The sequence below is a fragment of the Pectinophora gossypiella genome, chromosome 29, assembly GCF_024362695.1.
Source record: "Pectinophora gossypiella chromosome 29, ilPecGoss1.1, whole genome shotgun sequence".
Taxonomy (NCBI): domain Eukaryota; kingdom Metazoa; phylum Arthropoda; class Insecta; order Lepidoptera; family Gelechiidae; genus Pectinophora; species Pectinophora gossypiella.
The window spans coordinates 4,603,267-4,628,377 of NC_065432.1; the positions used below are offsets into that span (position 1 = coordinate 4,603,267).

The window sequence follows — 25,111 nt, forward strand, 5'->3', positions numbered from 1 at the left end:
TGCTCTATTTGAAGAGTTTTCTTAACAGAATCAACTTTATTATCAGCTTTATAAGGAACAATCTCGATGATCAAATCATCGCGTGTGTACTTACGCTCCTTGTGTTGCACAGCAATATGCTTGACTAAAGTTTTTGGCATAAAGTTAAGTCCACATTCTGGACACGGAGCCACTTTTGACATGTCGTGATTACCATCAGTTATATGGTACATGACTCCACTGTACGACAAGTAATAAACGTCACACTTTTCGCATTTGTAAACACGTCTCATCTTGTCCTTAACTGGAACTGTAATTGTGATGTCATAATCCTCAATTGAAAGGTTTGTACAGTCCTTGTGCCGCAGCTGGTGCGTCAGAGGCGAATGGAACTTAAGCCCGCAAGTAGAACAGAAGGTATTGTTCGACCCACATGTAGTCTCGTGGACTGAAAATGCATGTTTACTACAAAACAAGGACTCGCAATCGCTACATTGGATGACTGCGTGTTTAGAATCACTATCTTTGCTCTTGTTCCAAACTACTACTTCAAAAGTAGTATTTTTCTCATTACTATGATGCTTGCACAGGTGCGTGACCAGCTGGGTAGTGTCAAAAAGTCGATTGCATTTACTACACTTCTCCTTAGAAATCTCAGCGCCCTCGGAGCACGATTCTGAATGTCGTTCTATAGCTTTTGTCGATGTGAAATGTAGACCACACTCACATTTGTAAAGTCTTACAATCGTTTTAATTTTTTGAGATGCAATAGGCTTGTATTTTTGAGCTATGATGGTTTTGGGAGTGAATGGGGTGATTTTAATCATTTTTCTGTTTAAACGAACAGTTTTATGCAAAGTTTCATGCTTCGTATGACGCTTGACGAAAAATAATTTGCATGTTTCACAGCGTTTTCTGTTCGTCCCATAATGGCATCTATGTGGCGTCTTGTCGCTTAAGATTTCTGAGCAGCATTTACACTTTGTACATTGATAATAGTGGAACCTACCCGCCTTGTTAGACTTCGTTTTTGTTTGGGTTCCAACGTTGTTCCGTCTCAGTGTTTCATTGAACTCCTTGTCTCTTTCTTCGTTGAAGAGGACAGTTTTGAATGTTTTAGCCAATTTGTGCTGTCCCTGATGCATGTCTCTGGCTAAGGGGCCACAGAATTGCAGTCCGCAATTTTTCAACGCACAGACAAATTTGTCTTCACCATTGCCGTTGCAAAGAACAACATGGTCAGCAAGGGATGCTGGATAAACGTGCAAATCACACTTAGCGCATCGGTATACAACCGCTTCAGACGGCCCGTTCTTCAGGACCCTCAATTTGACACCTCTGTTGTAGTAATAAATACTCCCCGACAAGATTTGCTTCTTCGGCACATTGGCTAACGTCGAAAACATGTCTAACCACTTTGGCGTAAACAATTCGGTATAAACAAAGGTAATGATTTGGAAGGAGCCCTTCTTAATTTTGTTGTTCCATTCATGTAATTCCTTGTGTTTGTTAAAGCAAACGCTGTCAAACTTCAGGTCGCAAATGACACAGTGTTTCACTGTGACGTCGTAGCTTTCCATATTGTTGAAATGTTTCTGGCAATGGTCGACGGCTCGGTCGTAGGTATCATACAGAATGTCACACGTTTTACACAGATACAGTATTTTCCAGATATCAGTCAGCATTTCATACTTCTTTAGCAATTCGGGCATCTCTCGACCAACTGTTTGTTGCGATCCAGATGCTTGGGGCGGGACTCGTTTTGTGTAAGTTGCCACGGTTTTCGGACCTCTAAATCTCTGCGAGTATTCATGAAAACGCATATGCAGTTTAAAAGCCAAATCACTGAATGAATTAGTGCAAATATGACAGGTATTGTAAGAATCCGTGCATTTGTGAGCCACAACCGTTGTGACTCTGCAGAAATAGACAGCACACTTACTACATTGTGGGAAAATTGGCATTGGCGGAATGATAGTTTTTCTGCCAACTACTGAAATGAATCTAATGTCGAATATCGTTAATTCTGGGTACATTTCGTGAATTTTGAAGTGGCTACTCGCGGAACACATGAGGCCGCAAGTTTTACAGATTCGCTTTTTAGACAGAAGCGATTTAGTTCTGCATTTCTCTTGTTCGTGTGTTTTCATGTGTCGTACCCCTACGAAGTAACAGCTACAGTACTGACAGTAGTACATTTTCAGTTTCTCAGAAATATTCGCAACGACCTTCTGTCGTTTTGCTGAAGTTGATGGCTCAGGTTCTTCTGTTAGTTTCCTCTTTATTCCAACTTCTGAGCCCACTTTCATATTATTTTGTTTTATATACTCAACCAAGATTAAATCCTGTTTCGTTAAATCCAGCATCTGATGCCAATCGTTGTGTTCCTCTATAGTTGACACGTGTATCGGTAGACTGCAGTTCTCGCACTTGATTGAAGCGCCTTTGCATTCAGCCTTTACGTGACTGAAGAATTTTTTCTCGCAAAAATAAAGTCCACATTTAGGACATTCGTTTAGGACTTTCCCGTAAATATTCTCTTCACAAACGTACACGTTGAAATCGAACGTGTGTTGGTGTTGAACTTGATGTATCAGTCTGTCACCAACTTTGAAATAGCGGTGACAAATTTGACATTTCCATCTCGTATTTTCAGCGTCTTTGTGCTGTAAACAGTGTTTGGAATGTATTATAGCAACTGTGCAAGATGTAAAGTGTAATGGGCATCGCTCGCATTTGTATAGCACTGATTTTGGAATTGGCGAGTTAGTAATGGGAAGACGGTCAGCAATTTGTGTTGGTAACTGTTTCTTTGGCAGTTTTGGCGGCAAAACTACTTTTTTAGCGACGAATGAAGGCGCTGTTGACGTCGTCATTATTTTGACGAACAAATTCTGCCTTTCCTTCATTGAAGGGTGCTTGGACAACCTGTGGTTTCGGGTAGCATAGTAGTTTGGAAAAATCTCATGGCATCTCATGCATTTAAATTTATAGTGCGTAGAAGATTCTGTTGGAGGTTTCGGAATGAGTTTTTGGATAGATTTGCCTTTAGCATTGAAAATTGAGTGGTGTGTTTTATAAATATGATTGTTCAAATCGGTCTTGATGTAGGCTTTGCAATGAGGGCAATTCCCGTCATAGGGCACTCGCCTCGTATCAATGTCGTTCCTCAAGTGAAAATTGTTCATATGTCTGATATACAATTTCATTCTTTTAAAAAAACAACCACAGATTCTACATTGCAGATGGTTACAATCTTTTACACTCTCCTGGTCTTTCGGTTGTAATGGCTTATTAACTATAACTTTAGACTCATCTTTTTTTACAATAATTTTAGGTGGAGTTACTAACACTTTTTGGGGTGCAGGTACTGCTGATTCATTAACCTTGAGTATTGGATTGTTTTCGTCAAAAGATAGGTTTTTGTACAAATGATTGATAAGCGAATCCGGGTCGGGGAATATCTTTTGGCAATGATTGCAGAACCTACCATTGTCAGGTGTACTTTGGCTAGCATGGGCCTTATTACCTCTGGCTGTTGATTTAACAGCTTTATTAGTATTCACAGCGATCAAAAACGAATGAGCAGTCATATTATGCACTTCCAATGTGTTGGTTGTAGGGAATAGAATTTGACAATCTTTACAGTAGCACGAACTACTTTCTAGCCTAGGTCCCCAGTTCTCTAACAGCACTGCAGAATCTTTAATGTCGTCTTTGGACACTTGTGTATCTCCTTCATTATCATCAGCATTATTCGATTGTTCCTCGCAGTCCTTGTCTTCCTCGTTGTCGTCCTCAGGAAGACTGTTAGTTTGGATGTGCTCGTAATAAGGAAGGGAGGGTTTGTTTCCTACAATAATTACAGAAGATGAAGCTTGCACTTCCTCTTCAGCATCTTCAGGAATCTCCTCGCATTCATAGTTAATATCCAGCTCTTCTTTGATAGTAATCTGTTGTTGACCAAAGAGATCGGGGTCTCCGTTATGATCTCTTTCCTGAATCGAGTGATTTGGTTTGGAGCCTAGTATAATTTTGTTACCGTGGCGTCGGTCGTCTCGGTGAGTAGAAAAGTCTTCATTGTCAGCGGCCTCCGTATCAGAGTATGGAGCGTAGTCCGTTGTTTCGTCTGGAAGTTGAAAACAAATGTTGAATTCTTCTTCTTTCCGAGGTTTGGAAGTACCCTTAGTAATTCTAAGAGTCAATTCTTGATTAATGGTTTTTGTGTGATCACAATTCTGCCAGTATCACGTAATGAAGAAAATACACGTTAGGGCAGGATGTAACGAGACGATAGATATATGTTTTGTCCTTTTGATTGAGCGAGAATCATTATTAAGCTGCAGTAGCGCTTCAGCAAAATATTTAGGGGGTGCGACACCTCACAGTGGACCTCATAACTCCGTAAAATACAATTTTTTTTGATTAGTTTACGGCTACCAGGTATGAGTTTCAATGTGGCCGCAATCTAACCTGATAACTTTAGTTTGCGGCCAGGGTCTTGGTTGATTTTGGCGCCCCCGCTATTTCGGCGCCCCGTTCGGTGGTACCTCGCACCGCCCTAGGGCCGCCAATATTAAGCTGCCATAAACAACTGCATTTAAGTAAATACCAGCCGGGAAACTTGCTTTCCGGAGCACGAAATTATTTCAGTCAATCAGATGATCTAACACGCAATCCTGTCCTGACAAAACTGAGAACAGTTCCTCCTAAACCTCACATTCCCCATCATGCAGGGTTGTCTGGAAGAGATCTCTTTTAATGATGAGCCCACCTTTTTTGTTATATGTTTTCATTGTTTTGTTTGTCCTTGTTATGTGTACAATAAAGAATATGTCATAGTTTCACAGCAATTTTGCCAATTTCCCCACCAGGAATTCAAATCAGACGTCAACACCGTGAGCTGAAGACTGAATTCTTTACAACGGAGTATTATTCCAGAAATATTATAAACTAGCCAATAGTCGTGTGGTCCACTTGCTTGCTTCTCAAACGGGAAGCGCCGACTCAAACCCCGGTACCGAACTTACGCCAATGAGTTATTAATTTATCTTAAGTGCAGTAACTAACACAGTTGGCTCGACCATTTTAAACGGCGATACGGCTCACCTATCACGTTGGTCTGACAGAAAGCTCGGTGAGGCGTGGGTACTTAGTTCATCTTGCGATGGATGTACCTCTGACTACCCCAATTGGGATATAGTCGTGAGCATGTCTTGTGCTATAAACTAACTGCTACTCGTGACTTTGTTCGCTTAAAAAATTTGATGTTTTAGTAACTTCATCATCATCAATTTAAGAGCCACGCTTTTGTCGGTGCAGCATTATCCGTGCTACTTTTTTTAGGGAAAAAACTTACACCCCCTATTTTTATTTATTTATTTCTTTATTGCATTGCCTATATTCACTCCTTTCTAAGGGTTGATTATAAAAATAATTAAATACATTTTAATTCCTTTCCAAGCCGTGGTACGCCAGTTGGTAGAACGCTTGCCTCTCACTTTGAGGTTGCAGGTTCGAATCCAGCACAGGCTTAAACCAATGATAGTCGAATTTGTTTTCGAATTCATGTTTTCATCGTAAATGATTATCACGTGCTCAGCGGTGAAGAACATCGTGAGGAAACTCACATTCCCGGGAAATACATTTTCGGAGGTATACGACCTAACTTGTATTGGGCTGGTTTTCCCTTCGCGGGTTGGAAGGTCAGACAGGCAGTCGCTTTTGTAAAAACCGGACCTGTCAAATCTTCAGGTTAGGTAAGCGGACCCTGTGAAAACGGGATAATGCTAGGGAGATGATGATGACGACATTTTCATTTCGTTCAGTAATTGGTATGTATGAATGTATGAGTTTAAGCCCCAAGAAATTTGAATTTCTCCATGTGAGATCGCGCCAAATATCCTCCTGTGAACCATATTTCCAGAGACACCGAACCTCATATCGTGAGAGTTGTGAGGTGGACTACCAGCCTCATCAACCCTGGTGTCAGGGCCAAAGGCCCCTGACATGACTCATATAACGACTACGTACTTACATCAGTAAGTAGTAACCGGGACCAACGGCTTAACGTGCCTTCCGAAGTGCAATTATGTTCCGAATAGAGACATTTCTTCCGTCCCAATCAGACATTTTCGATGTATCAATACCATCATATCATCTATAGTTTTACAATGGCCCCGATTCCTGCTTTGTTCTTAAAATTGACGTGTGTTCCATAAATTCTATGCTTGTCGATTACCCGTCCCTTTCCTTTTCGGCGGATAAGAAAATGACAGATATAACTTAAAATAAAATTAGATGGTTTACAGGAATTAGACTTTCCAGCTAACGTTATTGAAAAATCACAATAACAGCTAACCTGGCGTCTAGATAAGAAGCCCAACCGAAAAATATAACCTAAAAGCCTTACTTGTTAGTGGCTCTGCCAACCAGCAATTGACTTTTCCGCCCAGCCCTCGCGTCATGGCTACCGCGCCGCGCTTGTCGCGATTTATATCGAGGGCTTCAGCCATTAGCCCTACGACATCTATCTTCTCTCGTGTGGGTTGTGAGGTGGATTACCAACCTCATCAACCCTGGTGTCAGGGTTACTACTAAGCCGCCAAAGGCCCCAAGACATGACTCATGTAACGACTAGGTACATCAGTAAGTAGTAACCGGGACCAATGGCTTAACGTGCCTTCCGAAACACGGATCATCTTGCTAATGTAAGTGAGTAATCGTTACATGAGCCGTGTTAGGGGCGTTTGGTGGCTCAATAATAACCCTGACATCAGGGTTGATGAGGTTGGTAATTCACCTCACAACCCACACGATAGAAGAAGAGTAATTTTGTGTTTTGATGTTTAGTAAAAAGTAACTGATTTGACTAGTTGGAAACTAGCCTATTCGCCAAGCGCGCGATACCGTTGCCGTGCCGCGGGGACTGCTTAGGCTTGCACCGATACCAAGTAGAATGAAATTTAAAAAACTTACCTTCATAATCATCGTCTGGCACTTCAGTCTTGATCTGCGTGATGTCCGGAAATATGTTCCGTATCCGGGGATGCTCGAGAACATCATGTTCCTCTATGTCAATATCGTCCTCCATCTTGAAACCTGGAAGAGGGAAAGTAGGTTTTATATAACCAGCGTCCACAAGTAGGGTATGCTGAGTGACGTACTTAGGGAGCTTACATAATACGTCTGATTAAGATTTCTACACCAATAGTGTTTTCTTTTTTTTCCAGTTTTTTGCAAGGCTTTAATGCCCTGAGCTATCATGCCAGCCTCATAGGTGCGAGAATGTATACAAAATCAAATAGGTATTGCCTATTTACTCTTGAAATGCCCCAAGTTGTAATTTCTTTCTTGAAATCCCCAATAAATTGGGGATAATGATAGATAAAATACTTTATTGAGCACAATGGACAATACAGAGATAAGGACAACATATACAGAAAAGCACAACGGGCAGCCTTATTGCTCATGCAGCAATTTCTTCCAGGCAAACTTTGGGTACAGGAAAATTTTGTACAAGTATAATAATAGCGGGTAATGATGAAGGGAGAGAATTCCATTCTTTAGCAGATTACATAATGAGGAAAGAAGTGAGTCTAGCGGTTCGAAGAGGAAGAATGTCGACCACATAATGGAATCCTTCCCTGCGCCGTGTCGTCCGAAGATAGAAAGGTGCAGGTGGATTCAGTTCGTGCAATTCCTTTGCATTCACCAAAATGCACACTGTTAAAAACACAAAGACATGCCACCCCTCGGCGACGTTCGAGATTTGAAGATTTGACGTGCAGATGGCGAAACGAAAGGCAAAAGAAGCATTGATGACTTAAACTTAATGATAATTGTTTTCTTGACCATTGATCTAATGGTTTGGTAGCTCTCTTGGCATGTCCAAAGGGACCTTTCAGAAGGCAACTTTAACTTCTGCTTTCTATACCAGTACAGCATGAAAATGTCACGCTTCGTTCTTCGGGATCAAAGAGAACTAGCAAATATGGTTATTAAAGTAATTTACGGTCAACGCATGGGATTTCATTAATTCTGCTTCCTGTGCGGAAGGTCCCTTGATCCATTATCAATGTGGCTGAAAATTGTGTCAATCAGCGTTTTATAAAGCACAGAAATAACGGATTCATTTGTACAGTGATTTGTATTTAGAGTACGGGTCAAATACTTACTGATGCTATGCAACAATGAAATATCACCGGAGGGAAGCTTCAATCCATATTTCGTATTATTTTTAACGTGTAACACAGAAAAACACTAGAATTTTTATAGAAAATCATGTAAAATATTCGATAAAAACATTCACTTTCCGCGAACCATAGACAGAAGATCAACTTTATAATGCTTGCATCAGAAGGCAAACGTGCTGTGTGCTAAACTGCCATATGTATCATCCACTGTCATCCATACAAATCCTTACAAACAATTTAGGCGTTCCACACTATATCCGATACTTTTATCAAAAATCAGAAAGAATTATCCGATCCTTGATCGTGAATGACGGGCAGTAGAAAATTACTGAGAGATCAGGAGACGAATATTATAGAAATATAAATGTTTTATTGCAACCATAAATATGTTGTGTTGTAAGTATATGAATAGTGTGTATACCATACAAATAGTTCCTGGACCACTTCGGATCGATGGATCTGAAGTGATTGATGATGATCAGTCCGTCATTTGATCTCGGATTGGATAAGAATCGAAATAGTGCGCCCTCCGGTAGACCGGTTAATGCGAAATGAAATGAACGTACCTTTTATATTTCATGGCAATACTGTTATTAGAAAAAAAAAACAAAATAAACAACTACCTGTCAATTGAGTTTTTCGCGCGTTTTTGCGGCTAAAATAATATTTGTTACTCTTTCTGTGTTCCATCATTCTTTATTTCTTATTCATTGTGTTTTTACTGATTGCCATTTTCTACGCATAATTGTAAGAAGGTGCTCAAACATACAAGACTATGGCTCGGACAAAGGCCTCCGTCGGTGCTAAAGGTAACCTAAAAATATAGTATGCAATACGAAACATTTCAGTAATATTATTAATAACAACTTTCTATCAATAACGTCGAAATTTGACAAGCACATCTTCATAGAAGTACTTAGTAGACGAGAATTGTAAGTTTTAGCCAGTTTTTTGGGAGGTAACAAATTCATATCCGGCTACTACTTTTTGATGTCTTCTTCTTATCGTGTGGGTTGTGAGGTGGAATGCCAACCTCATCAACCCTGGTGTCAGGGTTATTATTTAGTCGCCAGGCCCCCGACATGGCTCACGTTCTAATAAGTAATGACACTGCATGTTATCATATTAAAAACATTTTAATTTTCGCAGTAAAACCCACCAAAATTATTATTTTAGTTTAATATACACTAAAACAAATACCCCCGGTCAATCCGAGTCGCAGTATAACCCGACCGCGTTACGAAGCACCACGCGCTAATATACATAGTAAAAAGACGATGCGTACTTTAAGAAGAATGGAGAAAATGGGAGAGGCTTTTGCTCCTTCGAGCAAGTGCCTTCGCACACAGATTTGGTTATCGTAGATTAAGGAAAACCTTTAAGGCGTAACTTGTATGTCTGGCTATAAAATAAATAAATTTAATAAGAGACAGTTTTTTTTTTCTGTAGCCTAATTAATGTCCCACTGCTGGGCAAAGGCCTCTTCCTTCTCTTTCCAATGCTCCCTGTCTTGGGCATCGTTTTGCCAAGTGTGCCGGAAGGCGTCCAGCTCGTCCCTCCACCGACAGATTAATGGATAAAAATATTTGTTTGCTTTTTCAGTATCGACAGGTAAAAGCAGCAAAGCGCGGTGCAGCGCTGCTCCGCCCCCTAGCAGTTCTTCATCTTCAGGTACTTTTATTTGATTTATTTATTAAGAATAATAATAATGAAGGCAGCCTTCTAATGAGGGGGCCACGTTCACGTTAATGAAACCAATCCATCATAACTGCTTATGGTCAGTCGACCGATCGCATGTTTGGGCACAAAAATGAAAAAAAAAAAATAGAAATAGATCTGAATAGAAATACATACATAAACTTACAGAAAGCCTCAATTCTGAACACCTGCCGGATAGTTACAAAGCTCCTCTAAACAGATGAATGCGACACATCGACAACAGTTGCAAATCCTTAGTACCTATGTTATTTACTTGGCGCCAGCCTGTAAATATTATACATATACCAGCTTTAAGCTGAGATAACATTAATCTTACATGAAAATAATAATTAAACATAACACCTTTTTATATTATACTACATATATCTAAATATATAAAAGGAGAAACTGACTGACTGACATATCAACGCACAGCCGAAACGGCTAAACGTAGGCACTTGAAATTTGGAAGGGATGTAGCTTAGGTACCGTAGAGGTGCACTAAGAAAGGAATTCTCGAAATTCCCACGGGAACGGGAGTTAGCGGGAAAAAACATTTGTATGAAAAAAACATTCTCATCTCTGAATTCCAGACGAAAGCTTATAGGTACTTTAGGGTTAGCCTCCTCTGATCGTATTTTCCTAAATTTATATTAAACCAAAATATTATCATAAACTAATAATCTAAAAATTAATAACAATTCATTATTTAACTGAGCTCATACTCTAACCTCATTTAAATATAATAAAATTAAGCATTTTTAACCTTTCTCCCACACACACAAAGATCTCTCTTTTATAACACGCCACGCGGACGGAGCCGCGGGCAAAAGCTAGTATATTTATAAAAAGGTGCTCTCTAATGAGGGGGCCTGTCTTCTGACCACTTAAAACCCAGTCATAATAACTGCTTATGGTCAGTTGACTGCTGAGGATCGCGACCACAGGTTTTCCACTCGGTACGGCTATATGCTGCGTGCACCGCCCTCTGTATGCTGCCGCCCACCGTCTTCTTCACAATGTCAGACCACCTCGTAGCAGCCCTTCCTCGCGCACGTTTGCCATCCATTCGCCCAACGATGATCTGCTTCTCCAGACTGTGCTTCGGAGACCGCATAATATGTCCGAAGAAGCTTAGGGCACGATTCCGGCATATTGAGGAGAGCCGCGTCGTGATCTTGAGCTCTTTTAATATGGACTCATTCGTACGCATCGCAGTCTAAGGTATGCGTAGCAACCTACGCCAACACCACATTTCGAAAGCATCGATCTTAATGCAATCGCGGCTCTTCAAGCTCCAAGTTTCGGCACCGTACATAAATATGGAAAACACCAGAGCCCGAACCAAGCGCACCTTAGTTGTGCGTCGAATAAAAAGGTACACCAACAGCTTATACAGGGTGGCCCAGAAGTTCAGGTTCAAAATGAAAAATTAGAAAGAGGGGCTCATTAGCTACCAGAAACACCCCCATGTATGTTCAGAAGTACTTTGAGGGTCCATGACAATCTCATGTGTTTATTATTCTTCGGCGAAGTTTTAACAACTGTAACAATTTTGGTCGAATTCTCACTTTGACTTCCGATAACTTTTTTTTTATCTTTGATTTCACTTTGATTTATATTTGATTGAGCGGTACACAGACTTAGGCATAGTTGTGAAGTAAAATAAAATAATTATTAAGAAAGGGATAGCGACAAAATGATTATTTCTGAAGTAAGTAAGGTAGAAAATCTAGAAAAAGGTACAAAATGGGTCATATCTCCGAAACCGTAAATAATTGCTGAACATACATGGGGGTGTTTCTGGTAGCTAATGAGTCCCTCTTTCTAATTTTTCATTTTGAACCTGAACTTCTGGGCCACCCTGTATAATAAAACATTAAGTAAAATAAAAGTTGCATCAGGAATTAGACTGTTGCATAATTACAGGTGCACACAACATTTGCAGTGTATTTTCATTCTCATATGACCACATAATGGACCATCTTATTCTAAATGTGGAAAGCTGAGCCGACTAACTAACTAATATAATAAGATCATTTTATAATTTGCCTTTGACCGATTTAAATACTATTATCTGTAGGTGGTGGTGAACGGTCAACCCGCAGTCACGGTGGTGGCAATCCGGTGTGTCCCAGGGAGACTCCGAAGTGGCAGCGGCCAATCACCAACTTCTTCATAGGCAAGGATACAAGCCAACGGAGCGATGAAGATGAAGACAGTGCTGGTAAGATATGGGGGGTTAAAATGGCCACATCAAAGCAATTTATATAAGAAAGCGATTTATCTAAAGCCGTTTAACTGTCATTTAAGCTATTACGTAATTTTGTCTACCAAGGTGATGATTTGTGAATGAAAAAAAATCATGATTTCTTTTTGCAGCAGGCAGCTCAAAGCCGAAGAAACGTAACATCATCGAATCAGATGACGAGGATACTCCTCAGATAGAAGCTTCAACAGACGCAGACACTCCATCGGAAGCCACCACAGGCGAACCAGCGAAAAACAATGTTTTAGACGAAACAATTGAACTAGAACCTCTTAATGGGGAGGACAGTCACAAAATAGAGGAATATTACCCCAAAAATGGGGTCAAAGGCAAAGGGAAGGGTAAAAAAACGAATAAAGAAAACATTGACACGAGCAATGAAAGACGAAAATCAATGAAAAGAGATTTGGAAGATGTAAACTTTGACGAAGAACAAGTCAGTAAAAAGATTAAGGTGAATTGAATAAATATGCAGGACATTATCATAAGTGTAAAATGAAAGTATACTAAATAAGAAAGACAAATGCAAGACATTTTAAAGTGTTAAATGAAAGACAGTAAATGAACAACTTTCCAATCGACGTTTCCCAAACACACGCTAGATGGCGCTGTTCACTTTTAACGTGATAATTACCTATTTTCTCATTGCTGGGATACATAATTAAATAATTATTCAAAAATGTAATGGCAGAAGCATACATAAAACTAATTGTTGCTTGATATTTGGATCACATTATGTAGAGAATGATGTTGCTACCTATATTGCTTCTCTTTATTTTGATCAGAATAATAATGGGTGGAAGATGTAATTGTACCTTGGTGTAATAAAAAGGGTCATCATTTATACCCAAAAACAAAGATAAAAGATGCATAATATGTCTGTTATCCATGAAATTAGAACTTTAAACGAACGTTTTTGGGGTACGCCGATTGGAAAGGAAAAAGGAAAGGGACTTTCCAGTAGACGGCGTTAAGTTTTTTTCTTCTGTTTAACTTCAATTTCACGGATAACAGACATGCGTCCTATATCTTTGTTTTTGGGTATAAATGATGACCCTTTTTATTACACCAAGGTACAATTACATCTTCCACCCATTATTATTCTGTACAAAATAAAGAGAAGCAATATAGGTAGCAACATCATTCTCTACATAATGTGATCCAAATGTGCGGAGATGTGCGGATTTGACCAATCACAGCGTTCGAGAGAGCGAAAAACGAAGACGCTCTGTCACTCTCTCCCTTACGGTGATTGGTCGATTCCTGCACATTTCCGCTTAGCTCCGCGTCAATGGAAAGCATCATTGTTGGAATGAGATTACTGTGTTCTATGTATGCATTTCTGTGAATCTGTTAATCATAAGTATTACTAAAAATAATCCTGTTTTTGTTTCATTTTGTAATTAATAATGTTAAGTTTAACTTCTGTAATGAAATAAAAAAAAATTGAACTGATACTCTTTATTATTTACAATACAATACATACATACATAAACTCACGCCTATTTCCCTCCGGGGTAAGCAGAGACTATAGAATTCCATTTGCTTCGATCCTGACACACTTCTCTTGCTTCCTCCACATTCATCAATCGCTTCAGACACGCACGCCGGTTCAGAGTAGATCGTATTGAACCTTTTCTAAGGACATCTCCAATTTGGTCATCGTAAGTCCTTCTCGGTCTTCCTCTGCCAGCCCTACCATCAACTTTCGCTAACAATACAATACAAAAACTCTATTGCACTTGAATTACATTAAAAATACATTAGTATTATAATTAAATTGGTAGTACAACGGGCGGCCTTATTGCTAAGGTAGCAATCTCTTCCAGGCAACCTTTAGGTATAGGATATGAATTTAATGAAAAGTGTAGCGTGATAGTGCAAAAAAATAAAAAAAATGTTGTATTTATTTTTATCTTAAGTGCAGTTTTCACTAACACAGTTGGCTCGTCCATTATAGACTGCGCACGTTGGTCTAACAAAGCTCGGTGAGGTGCGGGTACTTAGTTCATCTTGCGATGAATGTTTAAGACTCTGTCGCACTAACACATTTGACATTTAGTGAGACTTACAGTTCAATTTGTCAAAAAAGTTAATGTGACATGGTACCAAAGTGTATACATATTAATGCTCGTGACCGTACTCGAGGCTCTGACTACCCCAATTGGGATATAGCCGTGACCTTATGCTTCTTATTTATTTCTATCCTCGATTTACAAGTGCATAAAACTATTTTCAGCTATATATCGTGTCGGTTGTCGTAAAAACCGACAGAAAGATTTATCTTTTTTAATCAGACTGACCAAAATGGACGAAATTCAAACGTATGAAATCAATCATCATCATCAGCCGTATGACGCCCACTGCTGGGCATAGGCCTCCCCCAAGGATCTCCACGACGATCGGTCCTGCGCTGCCCGCATCCAGGCTTCCCGCGACCTTTCACCATGAAATCAATAAACGATGTCGCCCGCGTGGTCGACGATTTCCCTCATTCAGCGCTTATCAATAACGACCCACTAGGGTCGATTAATTCTTTCAAATATGGTCCTTTCAGACGACGCCCTGAGCCGAGGTTCGCGCCCAACTGGGCACCCTCAGGCCTGTTGTCTTAAATGTTGTACCGGGTGAGAGCCTTCAGCGCTCCCCATTTGTCCGGCCAAGTAGTTAATGCAATCTGCGGCAAATCTACAATAAGTCACGTTAAAAAAAATAGATTACGCTTATACAGGGTGTTAGTGACATCGTATCGAAAACTTTGAGGGATGATTCAGCTCATTCTGAGTCAATATCAAACGAAATATTCCATCTCAAAAGTACAGAATTGAAAATAATTTAAAAAAACACAAAAAATAGGAATTTTGCGACGGCAAAATCCAGAATCATGGTCTGAATCGTCCCCCTCAGTATTCGTTACGATTGTTTTAAGTTTACGCGGTTATTATCATAATTAAGACACATAATAACGGGTTCTTACCGCGTTTAAAATGGGGAAATGAGACATACATACATACATAAACTCACGCCCGTAATCCCTAATGGGGTGGGCAGAGCCACAAGTAATCAAAGACAACTTGCAGCCACTGTTGATACGATGTCGTAAGCTGGATATGATACTCCCGAAATACTGGATATGATGCTGGGGAAATGAGACTCCCGATATAATGCGGTAAGAACCCATTATTATGTTTTAATTATTCGTTACGATGTCACTAACACCCTGTATTACTGAAGAATAAAATTAAAACTACATAGTCACTTTATAAACTTTATTGATCTATTAAAATCCACTAACATACTTTTAAAAGGTTTGTAGAAAATTGAAAAACCTCCAAATCTCCTAACGGGGTACTAACATCATTATTCGCGAATTTCAGTTATTAATTATTCTTACAAATCAAAATGATAAATTGATCTTAAAACTAACAACCTTATTCTAAGATGTTCGCTCGATACTTCCTCCACTCGACTCGGCGTCAGCTGAGCATTTTGGTATTTCAAGTTGACATTCACGTTGTCGACTCGAGGACTTTACTCACTGGAGTCGAGCATATCATACTGCCAACATAATAATACGTAAATGACGTCATGACTTACTGGAGTTAACTCGAGTTAACGTTGAGGCGTCTCAGGGTGGTATTAATAAACTAATCTCAGCTGAGGCTGCCTTTAAGATCATGCTCAAGTCCCTGTTTTTATATGAGAACTGTCACATTGACATGATCTTGAGGGCAGTCTCGAAGCTGAGATTGGTTTATAAATACCACCCTAAGAATACCGATTTTGAGCAGAGTTCGAGGATGACCTTGAGGTCGGCTCAGCTGATGACGGAGTCAACTCCGTCCGGAAGATTGGAGTGAACATCTTAGAATGTGGTTTTAAATATACTATATTCTAATTCTATGCAAGAAAAGTTAGATATTTAGGCCTTTTTATTAAACATCACGAGGAAACGTTGCGCCTCCTTGCTGCGCCGCGTGCGCGCCAGCTCGAGCGGTATCCTGAGTGTGTTAGCAGACCGGTGGGACTCCCCGCTGCTGAAGCGCTGGAGGCAGCTGCACGCTGCCGTGCCGAGGGTCGCGCGTGTGTATTAGCTTATGTTGTATAAGTTGTTACCAACATTAGCATATAAGTTGTGTGTTACTAACATATATGGATACAGTCCAAAATAAATAATTTGAATTTGAAATTAAACATACGAGTGTATAGGATCACGCCTATATCTCATAAGGGTAGGCATACCCTCCTGACACCACTCACATCAGTCTTCAAGCATGCCGGTTTAGGGTTGAATTACTGCGCCCCCTTTTTTTTTTTTTTTTGACGTGACTTATTGTAGATTTGCCGCAGATGGCATTAACTACTTGGCCGGACAAATGGGGAGCGCTGAAGGCTCTCACCCGGTACAACGTTTAAGACAACAGGCCTGAGGGTGCCCAGTTGGGCGCGAACCTCGGCTCAGGGCGTCGTCTGAGAGGATTAATTTGAAAGAATTAATCGACCCTAGTGGGTCGATAGCGATAAGCGCTGAATGAGGGACTGCGCCCCCGCAGGCCTGGGGGGTTAAAATGGCCACATCGAAGCAATTCATCTAAGAAAGCAATATTGCAATTTGACATTTGCGCATATAAAAGTAAGTGCGCAATGCAAACAAAATGTCAAATATTGCTTTCTTAGATGTGGCCATTTTCAAACCCCCCTGTTCTCTGAAATCTTGCGCCGGATGAGAAACCTCAGCGCTCCCCATTTGTCCGGCCAAGTAGTTAATGCCATTTTGCGGCAAATCTACGATAAAGTCACGCCTACATCGAAGCAATTCCTCTAAGAGATCAACATTGCTATTTGACATTTGTTTGCATTGCGCACTTAATTTTATATGCGCAAATGTCTTGGCCTTTTTAAACATCCTACATTGTTGCCTGATGTCTACGTAAATGGAATTCTGTGGTCCCTGCCTACCCCATTGGGAAATAGGCGTGATCTTATATATGTATGTCTATGTAAATAGTGGGCGTGTGTGATATATCGCGCCGCGGACGACAGCGTAACCCATGTAGCGGGGACTGATATCTAAGTATGGACTAATTCTAACATTTTTTGCCAGATTTAAAAATTGGGTTCAGTAAAATAAATATGGAATTTACAAATAATATAGCTATATAGAGTTATACAATAGTCTAAGAGTAAAAGAGAACTCTCTCTTTTGCTTTATAGATAAACACCCCTATACTAAGATGTTAACTCTGTTAATGTGTCTATGGTCTCACTATGATAGTTGTAGTACTGTGTATGGCTTTATATTGTTTAATAATGATTTTTGACACTGGCAATGCCTTATGGGGCCCGTCTTCCCTGTTATATATTAATAAAAATTTCATCAGGGAAGACGGGTTCAAATTATCGACCATGTGGACTCCAGTAGTAGGTGTTGTAAAAAGCTTGAAACGGCCTAATGTGGTGAAAAAACGTGAGGACACAGTGAGTGCGGTTTGTCGTAGTGAGTTTGGTGCGAGTTCAGATGGTTCCGAACATTCCGATATCAAAAACATAAACAAGCGGCAAAGAAAGAGGGTAGACAGATATGTCTGCCCGTAGAAAATTATGGATCTACCTACTCCACTCCAATCTCATCAGTCATCCCGTGATCATGGCACTTGCAACAGTGTCGAAATATCGGGAGTCTCATATCCCCATTTAAACGCGGTAAGAACCCGTTATTATGTGCTTTAACTTTTGTGACTAATTTAATTGTCTTAAATACTGACATTATCGTGACAAGTGTACTGGTATTCTTGAGGAATAAAATATACGTTTGGTGTGAATCAACTGTTTTCAATTATCTACCGCGTTGCTAATGGTGCTAATCACAGCCACTGCCGATCTACGTCCTCCATCAAACTCGATATTTCCTCCACCGGACTCGGCCTTTGAGCATTTTGGTATTTCAAGTTGACATTTACAACCTCGACTCGAGTACTTTACTGGAGTCGAGCATATCATACTGCCAACATAATAACACGAAATTAACGTCATGCCTTACTGGAGTATTATCATTGCATAAAAAAAAACAAGAATTCTAAAAAAAAAACAGAATTCTAGAATTCTATAGTCTCTGCTTACCCCGGTGGGAAATAGGCGTGAGTTTATGTATGTACGTATGTATGTATCATTGCGTATTGCAGACAAAAATAAAATATCCTGCGTGGATCATATATCCAACCTATGCTCCCCTAACCAAGTCTCTGCCGCATCCGTCACACAATGCAGCTCGGCTATGCTACCTAGGAACCGGTGCAGAGGGCACTCGTTCACTATGTGAGATAGGGTTTAATCCGGATGACCACATGCACAGTATGGCGACTTACTGGAGTCGCGGTTTTGAGCTGATTTCGAAGAAGACCTTGAGGTCGCCTCAACTGGGCAGAGTCGAGGTAGGTTGGAGTCAACATCTTAGAATAGGAATGAAAGAATAGTTGAAGAATTGGCATTTAAAAAAACTATATCTTAGTACGTATATTGAATACAAAATTATCAAATATACCTAATAATTACATGTTTTGAGTACATGGTACTAATTTTAAGCTTAATTTTGATGTTAATTCTGTTAAACCGAACTTAATTTTATTTTGACAACCTTCGATCGTAATTAACGCATTATAGTGAAAACCACATAAGCACCTTTTTGAAATATCACATAATGTGACTCCCGATATTTCGACACTGTTGCAAGTGCCATGATCACGGGATGACTGATGAGATTGGAGTGGAGTAGGTAGATCCATAATTTTCTACGGGCAGACATATCTGTCTACCCTCTTTCTTTGCCGCTTGTTTATGTTTTTGATATCGGAATGTTCGGAACCATCTGGACTTGCACCAAACTCACTTGCAACAGTGTCGAAATATCGGGAGTCTCATATCACCATTTAAACGCGGTAAGAACCCGTTATTATGTGCTTTAATTATGATAATAACCGCGTAAACTTAAAACAATGTATCACATAATGTGATTGTCTTTAACAAAACCTTGATTTCTATCAATGTCGATAAAAACTGTCTATTTCTCCCATCAGGGAGGTTAACAACGCGCAACGCCACATCGAAGCAATTCATCTGAAAAGCAATTTTGCTATCTTCTCGGTTCGGTTACCACTTACTGATGTAAGTATGTAGTCGTTACATGAGCCAAGTCAGGGGCCGTTGGCGGCTCAATAGTAACCCTGGAACGAGGGTTGATGAGGTTAGTACTCCACCTCACTTATTTTGCTATGTGACATTTGTTTGCGTTACGCACTAACATTTATAAGCGCAAACGGCAAATTGCAATATCGCTTTTTTAGATGAGTCGTTTCGAAATGGCCTTTTTAATCCATCAGGTGTCGCTACTGTTGAGTGTTCTTAAATTTTGACAGTTCCCCATACTATTTGAGTGAACTAACATATTCTTTTAGTTGCATTTTTACACTATAACCCTTTGCGCGGCGTTTAACTGCAAAATCATAGTGTTATGTTTATACCCTGAACATCGGAAAGAAGAATATTTCCAATCAAAACTGCCTTTTTCCAACTGGCCGCTTTTCTTCTTTGTAACTCATCCTTCAGACGGGATACACTCCACGTTGTTTCACATTTTATAGCAATTTATCACGAATTTCAAGGAGCTCGGTGGCGCAGCGGTAAACGCGCTCGGTCTGCGATTGTTGAAGTTAAGCAACTTTTGCAAAGGCCGGATGGATGACCATTAGGATGGGTGACTACAAAAAAAAGTTTTCATCTCGAGCTCCTCCGTGCTTCGGAAGGCACGTTAAGCCGTTGGTCCCGGCTGCATAAGCAGTCGTTAGGAACCACCAATCCGCACTGGGCCCGCGTGGTGGTTTAAGGCCCGATCTCCCTATCCATCCGTAAGGAAGGCCCGTGCCCCAGCAGTGGGGACGTTAATGGGCTGGTGATGATGATCACGTATTTCAGCTGGACAGTATGGAGAACTGTCAAAATTTAGGAACACTCAACTGTGATACCACCTACATTTGAGCTTTTGCGCTTCGATTTTTTATCTCTATAAATTTCAATGCGGGAAAAAATTGAGACCTCCAGTTTGTACCTGGATTGAAAATGGCAAGCTAATTAGGCGTTGTACCAGCAAAAATCTGTCTAGAGTTGTCAAATTAAAAGAAAATTTTGTTCTTCAGATCGACACCTGCCCAAGTACTGCTAGCTAGTTTTACAAAATAAATCAATACTTTTTTTTTACAGGATCCGAAAGCGGTTAAGGTACTTTACCGGTTAGTAATTATATAACTTATATTAACCTGCTTTGGCGGCGAGGGTGTGCTGCCGCCAAAGGATGTTTTTCGGGGTACCGAACTGAGCATAGTACCCCGCTAGCTACAAGTTGGTAGTGTGACTAGGGATCGACGATCCAACAGCGTTGTGTTGGAAGTTGTATATATGCGTCTTGCTGTGTAAACTTCGATAGCGCGTTTCACGATTGCTTGAAGATTGCATTATTGAATGTGGCGCCATCTGTTGCATGTGGGCGGAACTGGGTGGCCAACTAGTTGGGTCCGCCACACCTGCTACTGTGTGTGCGCGGGGCGGAAGGCAAGAGGGAAACCACTGCCCTTCTGATCACCTCATTAACCGACAGTAAGATGACCCCTTCGGAAGTCACGTTGAGCTGTTGATCCCGGTTACTACTTACTGATGTAAGTATGTGATCGTTACATGAGCCATGTCAGGGGCCTTTGGCGGCTCAGTAGTAACCCTGACACCAGGGTTGATGAGATTGGTACTCCACCTCACAATCCACACGATAGAAGAAGAAGAATCTACCTTGTTTTCCAACTAAATATTAATGTGTGTATATTTTAATGTTATAAATATATACATATGTGTGTCGTAGGTTTTACCTAATCAAACTTTTTTATTATTATTTTTCATTTTTAATCGAAACCTTAGCCGCTTTCTCGCCCTGATGTTTATAACCTAAAGATTATGTATTATTTTAATAAGTCTTTATGTTGGAAATCTTCATAAAACATCACGAAAGTGTGCATCTGTTCCGGGTGAGAGCCCTCAACGCTCCCCGTTTGTCCGGCCAAGTATTTAACGCCATTTGCGACAAAACAACTAGTCACGTCAAAAAAATGCCCACTTAAAATTGAATGTTAATCAAATAATTCGACCTGGGGGGTTAAAATGGCCACATCGAAGCAATTCATCTAAGACAGCAATATTGCAATTTGACATTTGCGCATACAAAAGTAAGTGCGCAATGCAAACAAATGTCAAATAGCAATATAGCTTTCATAGATGAATTGCTTCGATATGGCCACTTTAACCCCCATGAACTTTTCTTGGCTGTCAAAAACCATGTCCACCAATTGTTTATCTATTAGTAAGGTGGTAATTGTGTAAGGTATTTTGCAGTCACCTCATTTGTAGACAGCTTCATCGATTCTGTCCAATCCGCAGAGGTAATTACGTGAAGATTTCCAACATAAGACCCGGGGATTAAAAAGTCCACATCGAAGCAATTCATCTATTCGTTTTTCCCGAAAATGCCTCGGGGGTAGAAAGTATGCATATGATGTAGAGTAAGGATATACTTCCAGGTTTTCGAAACCTGCTCCGCATCAGGGAGACACCCTACGGCCTGGCAAAACTATCGCACCTGAAACAATTTTTCTTTTTGGAATCTTATTTAAATCTTGGTCAAATCCAATCGCCGGTGAAAAAAATAACAAAATGGCCGAAAAACAAGATGGCCGCCATACAAATTTTTGTTTTTCCAGAAAATGTCTCAGAGGTAAAAATGATGTATAGGGGTGTGATCGGAACGTCATCTTTGAAAACTGCTCCGCATCAGGGGGCACCTTACGGCCTGGCAAACATATCACACCTGGAACGTTTTGGTTTTCATGAGACCTATTAAAATCTTGGTCGAATACAGTTGCCGGTAAAAAAAAAAAAAAACAAAATGGCCGCCATACAAAGTTTCGAACAAATACAGGACACGCGAGCTGCTTGCAGCGAGCGAACCACGCGACATCTAGTATTTGGTATACATAAACAAATATTAATAGAGAATAGGTAATAACGAAATAATGAGGAGCTCGGTGGCGCAGCGGTTAACGCGCTCGGTCTGCGATTGTTGAAGTAAAGCAACTTTCGCAAAGGCCGGTCATTGGATGGGTGACCACATAAAAAAAAAAGTTTTCATCTCGAGCTCCTCCGTGCTTCGGAAGGCACGTTAAGCCGTTGGCTGGAAAGTTCTTCATCGCTTCGATGTGGGCGTTTGAACCGCCCAGCTTTTAAGAGTAAATACTGTCGAATATATAAAAGTACTTAAAACTAATTAATTGTAAAATCTACCATTATACATTGTGTATACCAATAATTAATAATAGTGTAATAATAATTATTATTATATTATTAATAAAATTTGGCTGTCGCTTATTGTACATTCAATATTAAGCCTTTCCTTTTCGATCATTTTTATAAAATAATAATTAATTTAATCATGGTACAAAGTACAAACAAGGTTTGCTCAATCCTATGACAAGCCGCCATTGCTAGCCCATTGATGACGTAAGTGTTACCATTCAATTGGTATCTCCAACATTCCAAGCCAAGGACGTAAATTTTATTATTGAAAATTAAGTGAATTACTGACTAATGTATTTAATTACTATTACTTGTCAAATATTTCATTAAAATTTCAAAATTTCCTTGCAAAGTAAATTAAAAACATTGGTCGTGGGTAATTTATTTTTTATAAAATGGCAACACAGGGTGGGATGACGTCAGCTGGGCTAACCTTGAAATGTTAGCTGTCAGTTTTGAGCATACTTTGTATTGTTGTACTATGAATTTAAGAAGAGACCGGATTTTTGTAAATAAGAAAAAAAACTGATTTGACAAAAATAGTTGCCGAAATAGCTGCCTTAAGCCGAGTATTCACAACACGAGTGCTCATTTGCCAAATTACTAAATTATATATATACATATATTTAAAGAACGTCTAGGGTCCTGTGCCGAGGTTTTTCCTTCAGCTTCCCCGGCTATACAGGTTATGAGAAGCTGCAGTAGTTTTAGGCGGATGAGACGTTCGTTATGTAAAAAAATATATAATATACATACGGTCGAATTGAGAACCTTCTCCTTTTTTGAAGTCGGTAAAAATTACGACTCAAAGTTTAACTATGTTAACAACTGGGAGGTTTTCTGGCCACGTCTTTCCCTCAGCGATACAGCTTCCGATGTGGTAGTAGTTTTACAGCTAGTTACATAATATGTAAATATTTTTTTACGTTCAAAAAGCTACCTATGTAAACCATTTTTGAAGAATAAATATTTTCAAATTTTTGACCTACTAATAGCCTCTGTGGTTTAGTGCTTAGAGCGTTAGGCTCACGATCTGGAGGTCCGGGTTCGTTCTCAATGGGGACATTGTCGAAATCACTTTGTGAGACTTTCCTATGTTTGGTAAGGACTTTACAGGCTGAAGTCACCCGATTGTCTGAAAAAAAAGTTGATTCTGTGCTTCGGAGGTCCCGGCTATTAGCCGTAAAAACACCCCCACCAACCCACAGTGGAGCAGCATGGTGGAGTATTCTCCATACTGCCTCCGGTTGATTCAGGGGAGGCCTGTGCCCAGCAGTGGGACATGTATAGGCTGTTTATGTTATGTTTATGTTGACTTATTGGATAAAGATATATTTGAATTTGAATGTGGCGCCATCTGTTGAATGTGGGCGGAACTAGCTGGCCAACTAGTTGAGTCCGGCAAGAGAATACAACTCGTGAGTGATAACCCGGCTTTTGGAAGTTGACAAATATTCTGTGTATATTAGAAGCTAATACAACAAATCAGTTTCGGTCCCATAAAATTAAAACTATGTACAGTCATGAGCAATATCATGCACCCACTTTATGACTTTATCGCACTATCATATTTGACATTTAACGAGACTTACGGTTTAATTTGTCAAAAAAGTTAATGTGACATGGTTTCAAAGTGTATACATATTAGTACTCGTGACCGTAGGTGTAATCTCAAAAATAATGACGTGGGTAATTCCACGGTCAGAAGACAAGTGGGTTTAAAATGGCCACATCGAAGCAATTCATCTAAAAAAGCAACATTGCTATTTGACATTTGTTTGCATTGCGCACTTACTTTTACATGCGCAAATGTCAGATTGCCATATTGCTTTTTTAGATGGAATTGCTTCGATATGGCATTTTTAATCTCCCAGATATGCCCAATCCTATGACAAGCCGCCATTGCTAGCCCTTTGATGACGTAAGTGTTACCATTAATTTGGTATCTCCGAAATTCCAACGACATAAATTTTATTATTGAAAATTAAGTGAATTACTGACTAATGTATTTAATTACTATTCCTTGTCACACAAATACAAATGATTAAAACTATATTTAAAACTTTTACTGAAAGTTCAAAATTTCCTTGCAAAGTATAAAAACATTGATCGTGGGATCTGGATATCCAGGTTCCGTTCCTGATGGAGACATTTCTTTTGAGATCACACCCAGAATTTGAAAATAATAAAAAAGAAAAATTGTACAAATAAAAAATATAGAATCACATTGTCCCTACAACCGAATGGTAGTGAGCGTTTTAAAGTTTCTTTTTTATAAATTTAAATAATGGAATTTTCACAATGAGCTTTTGAAATGTTATTATATAATAAATAATAGCCATAACGAATGTCATGACGAATCCATTCTCCTTTCGATATCTGAAACAATAATCGGACATTTCGTTTTTATTATATTGCAACATTGTTTTGCCCTAATGTTGTAGCACCCTCTAGTGAGTTAAAGACGTAATTTTTATTATTTGGGAACATGCATTAAGCTACCACGTACACATTGCTGAAAACAGAATTGTAATCGGACATTTCGTTTTGATTATATTGCAACATTGTTTAGTACTAATATTGT

General features: G+C 39.7%; 3 protein-coding genes across 5 annotated transcripts in view; 1 reads left to right on the forward strand and 2 right to left on the reverse strand.

The window, feature by feature from the left end:
• Positions 1 to 8,291, reverse strand: part of LOC126379687 (uncharacterized) — a 30,322-nt gene extending 22,031 nt beyond the window's left edge. Inside the window, exons 1-2 of the mRNA XM_050028507.1 lie at positions 8,157 to 8,291; positions 6,958 to 7,080 (exon numbers count right to left, since the gene is read on the reverse strand). Coding sequence (XP_049884464.1) covers positions 6,958 to 7,072 — 115 coding nt within the window. The 5' untranslated portion in view covers positions 7,073 to 7,080; positions 8,157 to 8,291. The remainder of the gene's footprint in view (positions 1 to 6,957; positions 7,081 to 8,156) is intronic.
• A 513-nt stretch (positions 8,292 to 8,804) lies between these two features.
• On the forward strand, positions 8,805 to 13,596 carry LOC126379609 (PCNA-associated factor-like). Of its 2 annotated transcripts, none has more exons than XM_050028428.1 (4): positions 8,805 to 8,983; positions 9,777 to 9,845; positions 11,956 to 12,099; positions 12,255 to 13,596. In XM_050028428.1, the coding sequence occupies exons 1-4, from the start codon at positions 8,950 to 8,952 to the stop codon at positions 12,602 to 12,604; spliced, it is 597 nt and encodes a 198-aa protein (XP_049884385.1). In that variant the 5' UTR covers positions 8,805 to 8,949; the 3' UTR covers positions 12,605 to 13,596. The 2 variants fall into 2 exon arrangements, with proteins under 2 accessions (XP_049884385.1, XP_049884386.1); XM_050028429.1 differs by having other exon boundaries at positions 12,258 to 13,596.
• A 1,800-nt stretch (positions 13,597 to 15,396) lies between these two features.
• Positions 15,397 to 25,111, reverse strand: part of LOC126379388 (catenin alpha) — an 89,958-nt gene continuing 80,243 nt past the window's right edge. For both annotated transcript variants that reach the window (XM_050028121.1, XM_050028122.1), the window contains exon 24: positions 15,397 to 24,906. The gene's annotated coding sequence lies outside the window, so the exon portion shown is untranslated. The remainder of the gene's footprint in view (positions 24,907 to 25,111) is intronic.

What these genes read in the sequence shown, in the direction of transcription:
- LOC126379609 (XM_050028428.1), top strand. Translation starts at nt 8,950, where the DNA reads ATGGCTCGGACAAAGGCCTCCGTCGGTGCTAAAG. An exon ending in TAGCAGTTCTTCATCTTCAG is followed by an intron (nt 9,846 to 11,955) that starts GTACTTTTATTT and finishes TATTATCTGTAG; the next exon opens with GTGGTGGTGAACGGTCAACC. An exon ending in TGAAGATGAAGACAGTGCTG is followed by an intron (nt 12,100 to 12,254) that starts GTAAGATATGGG and finishes TTCTTTTTGCAG; the next exon opens with CAGGCAGCTCAAAGCCGAAG.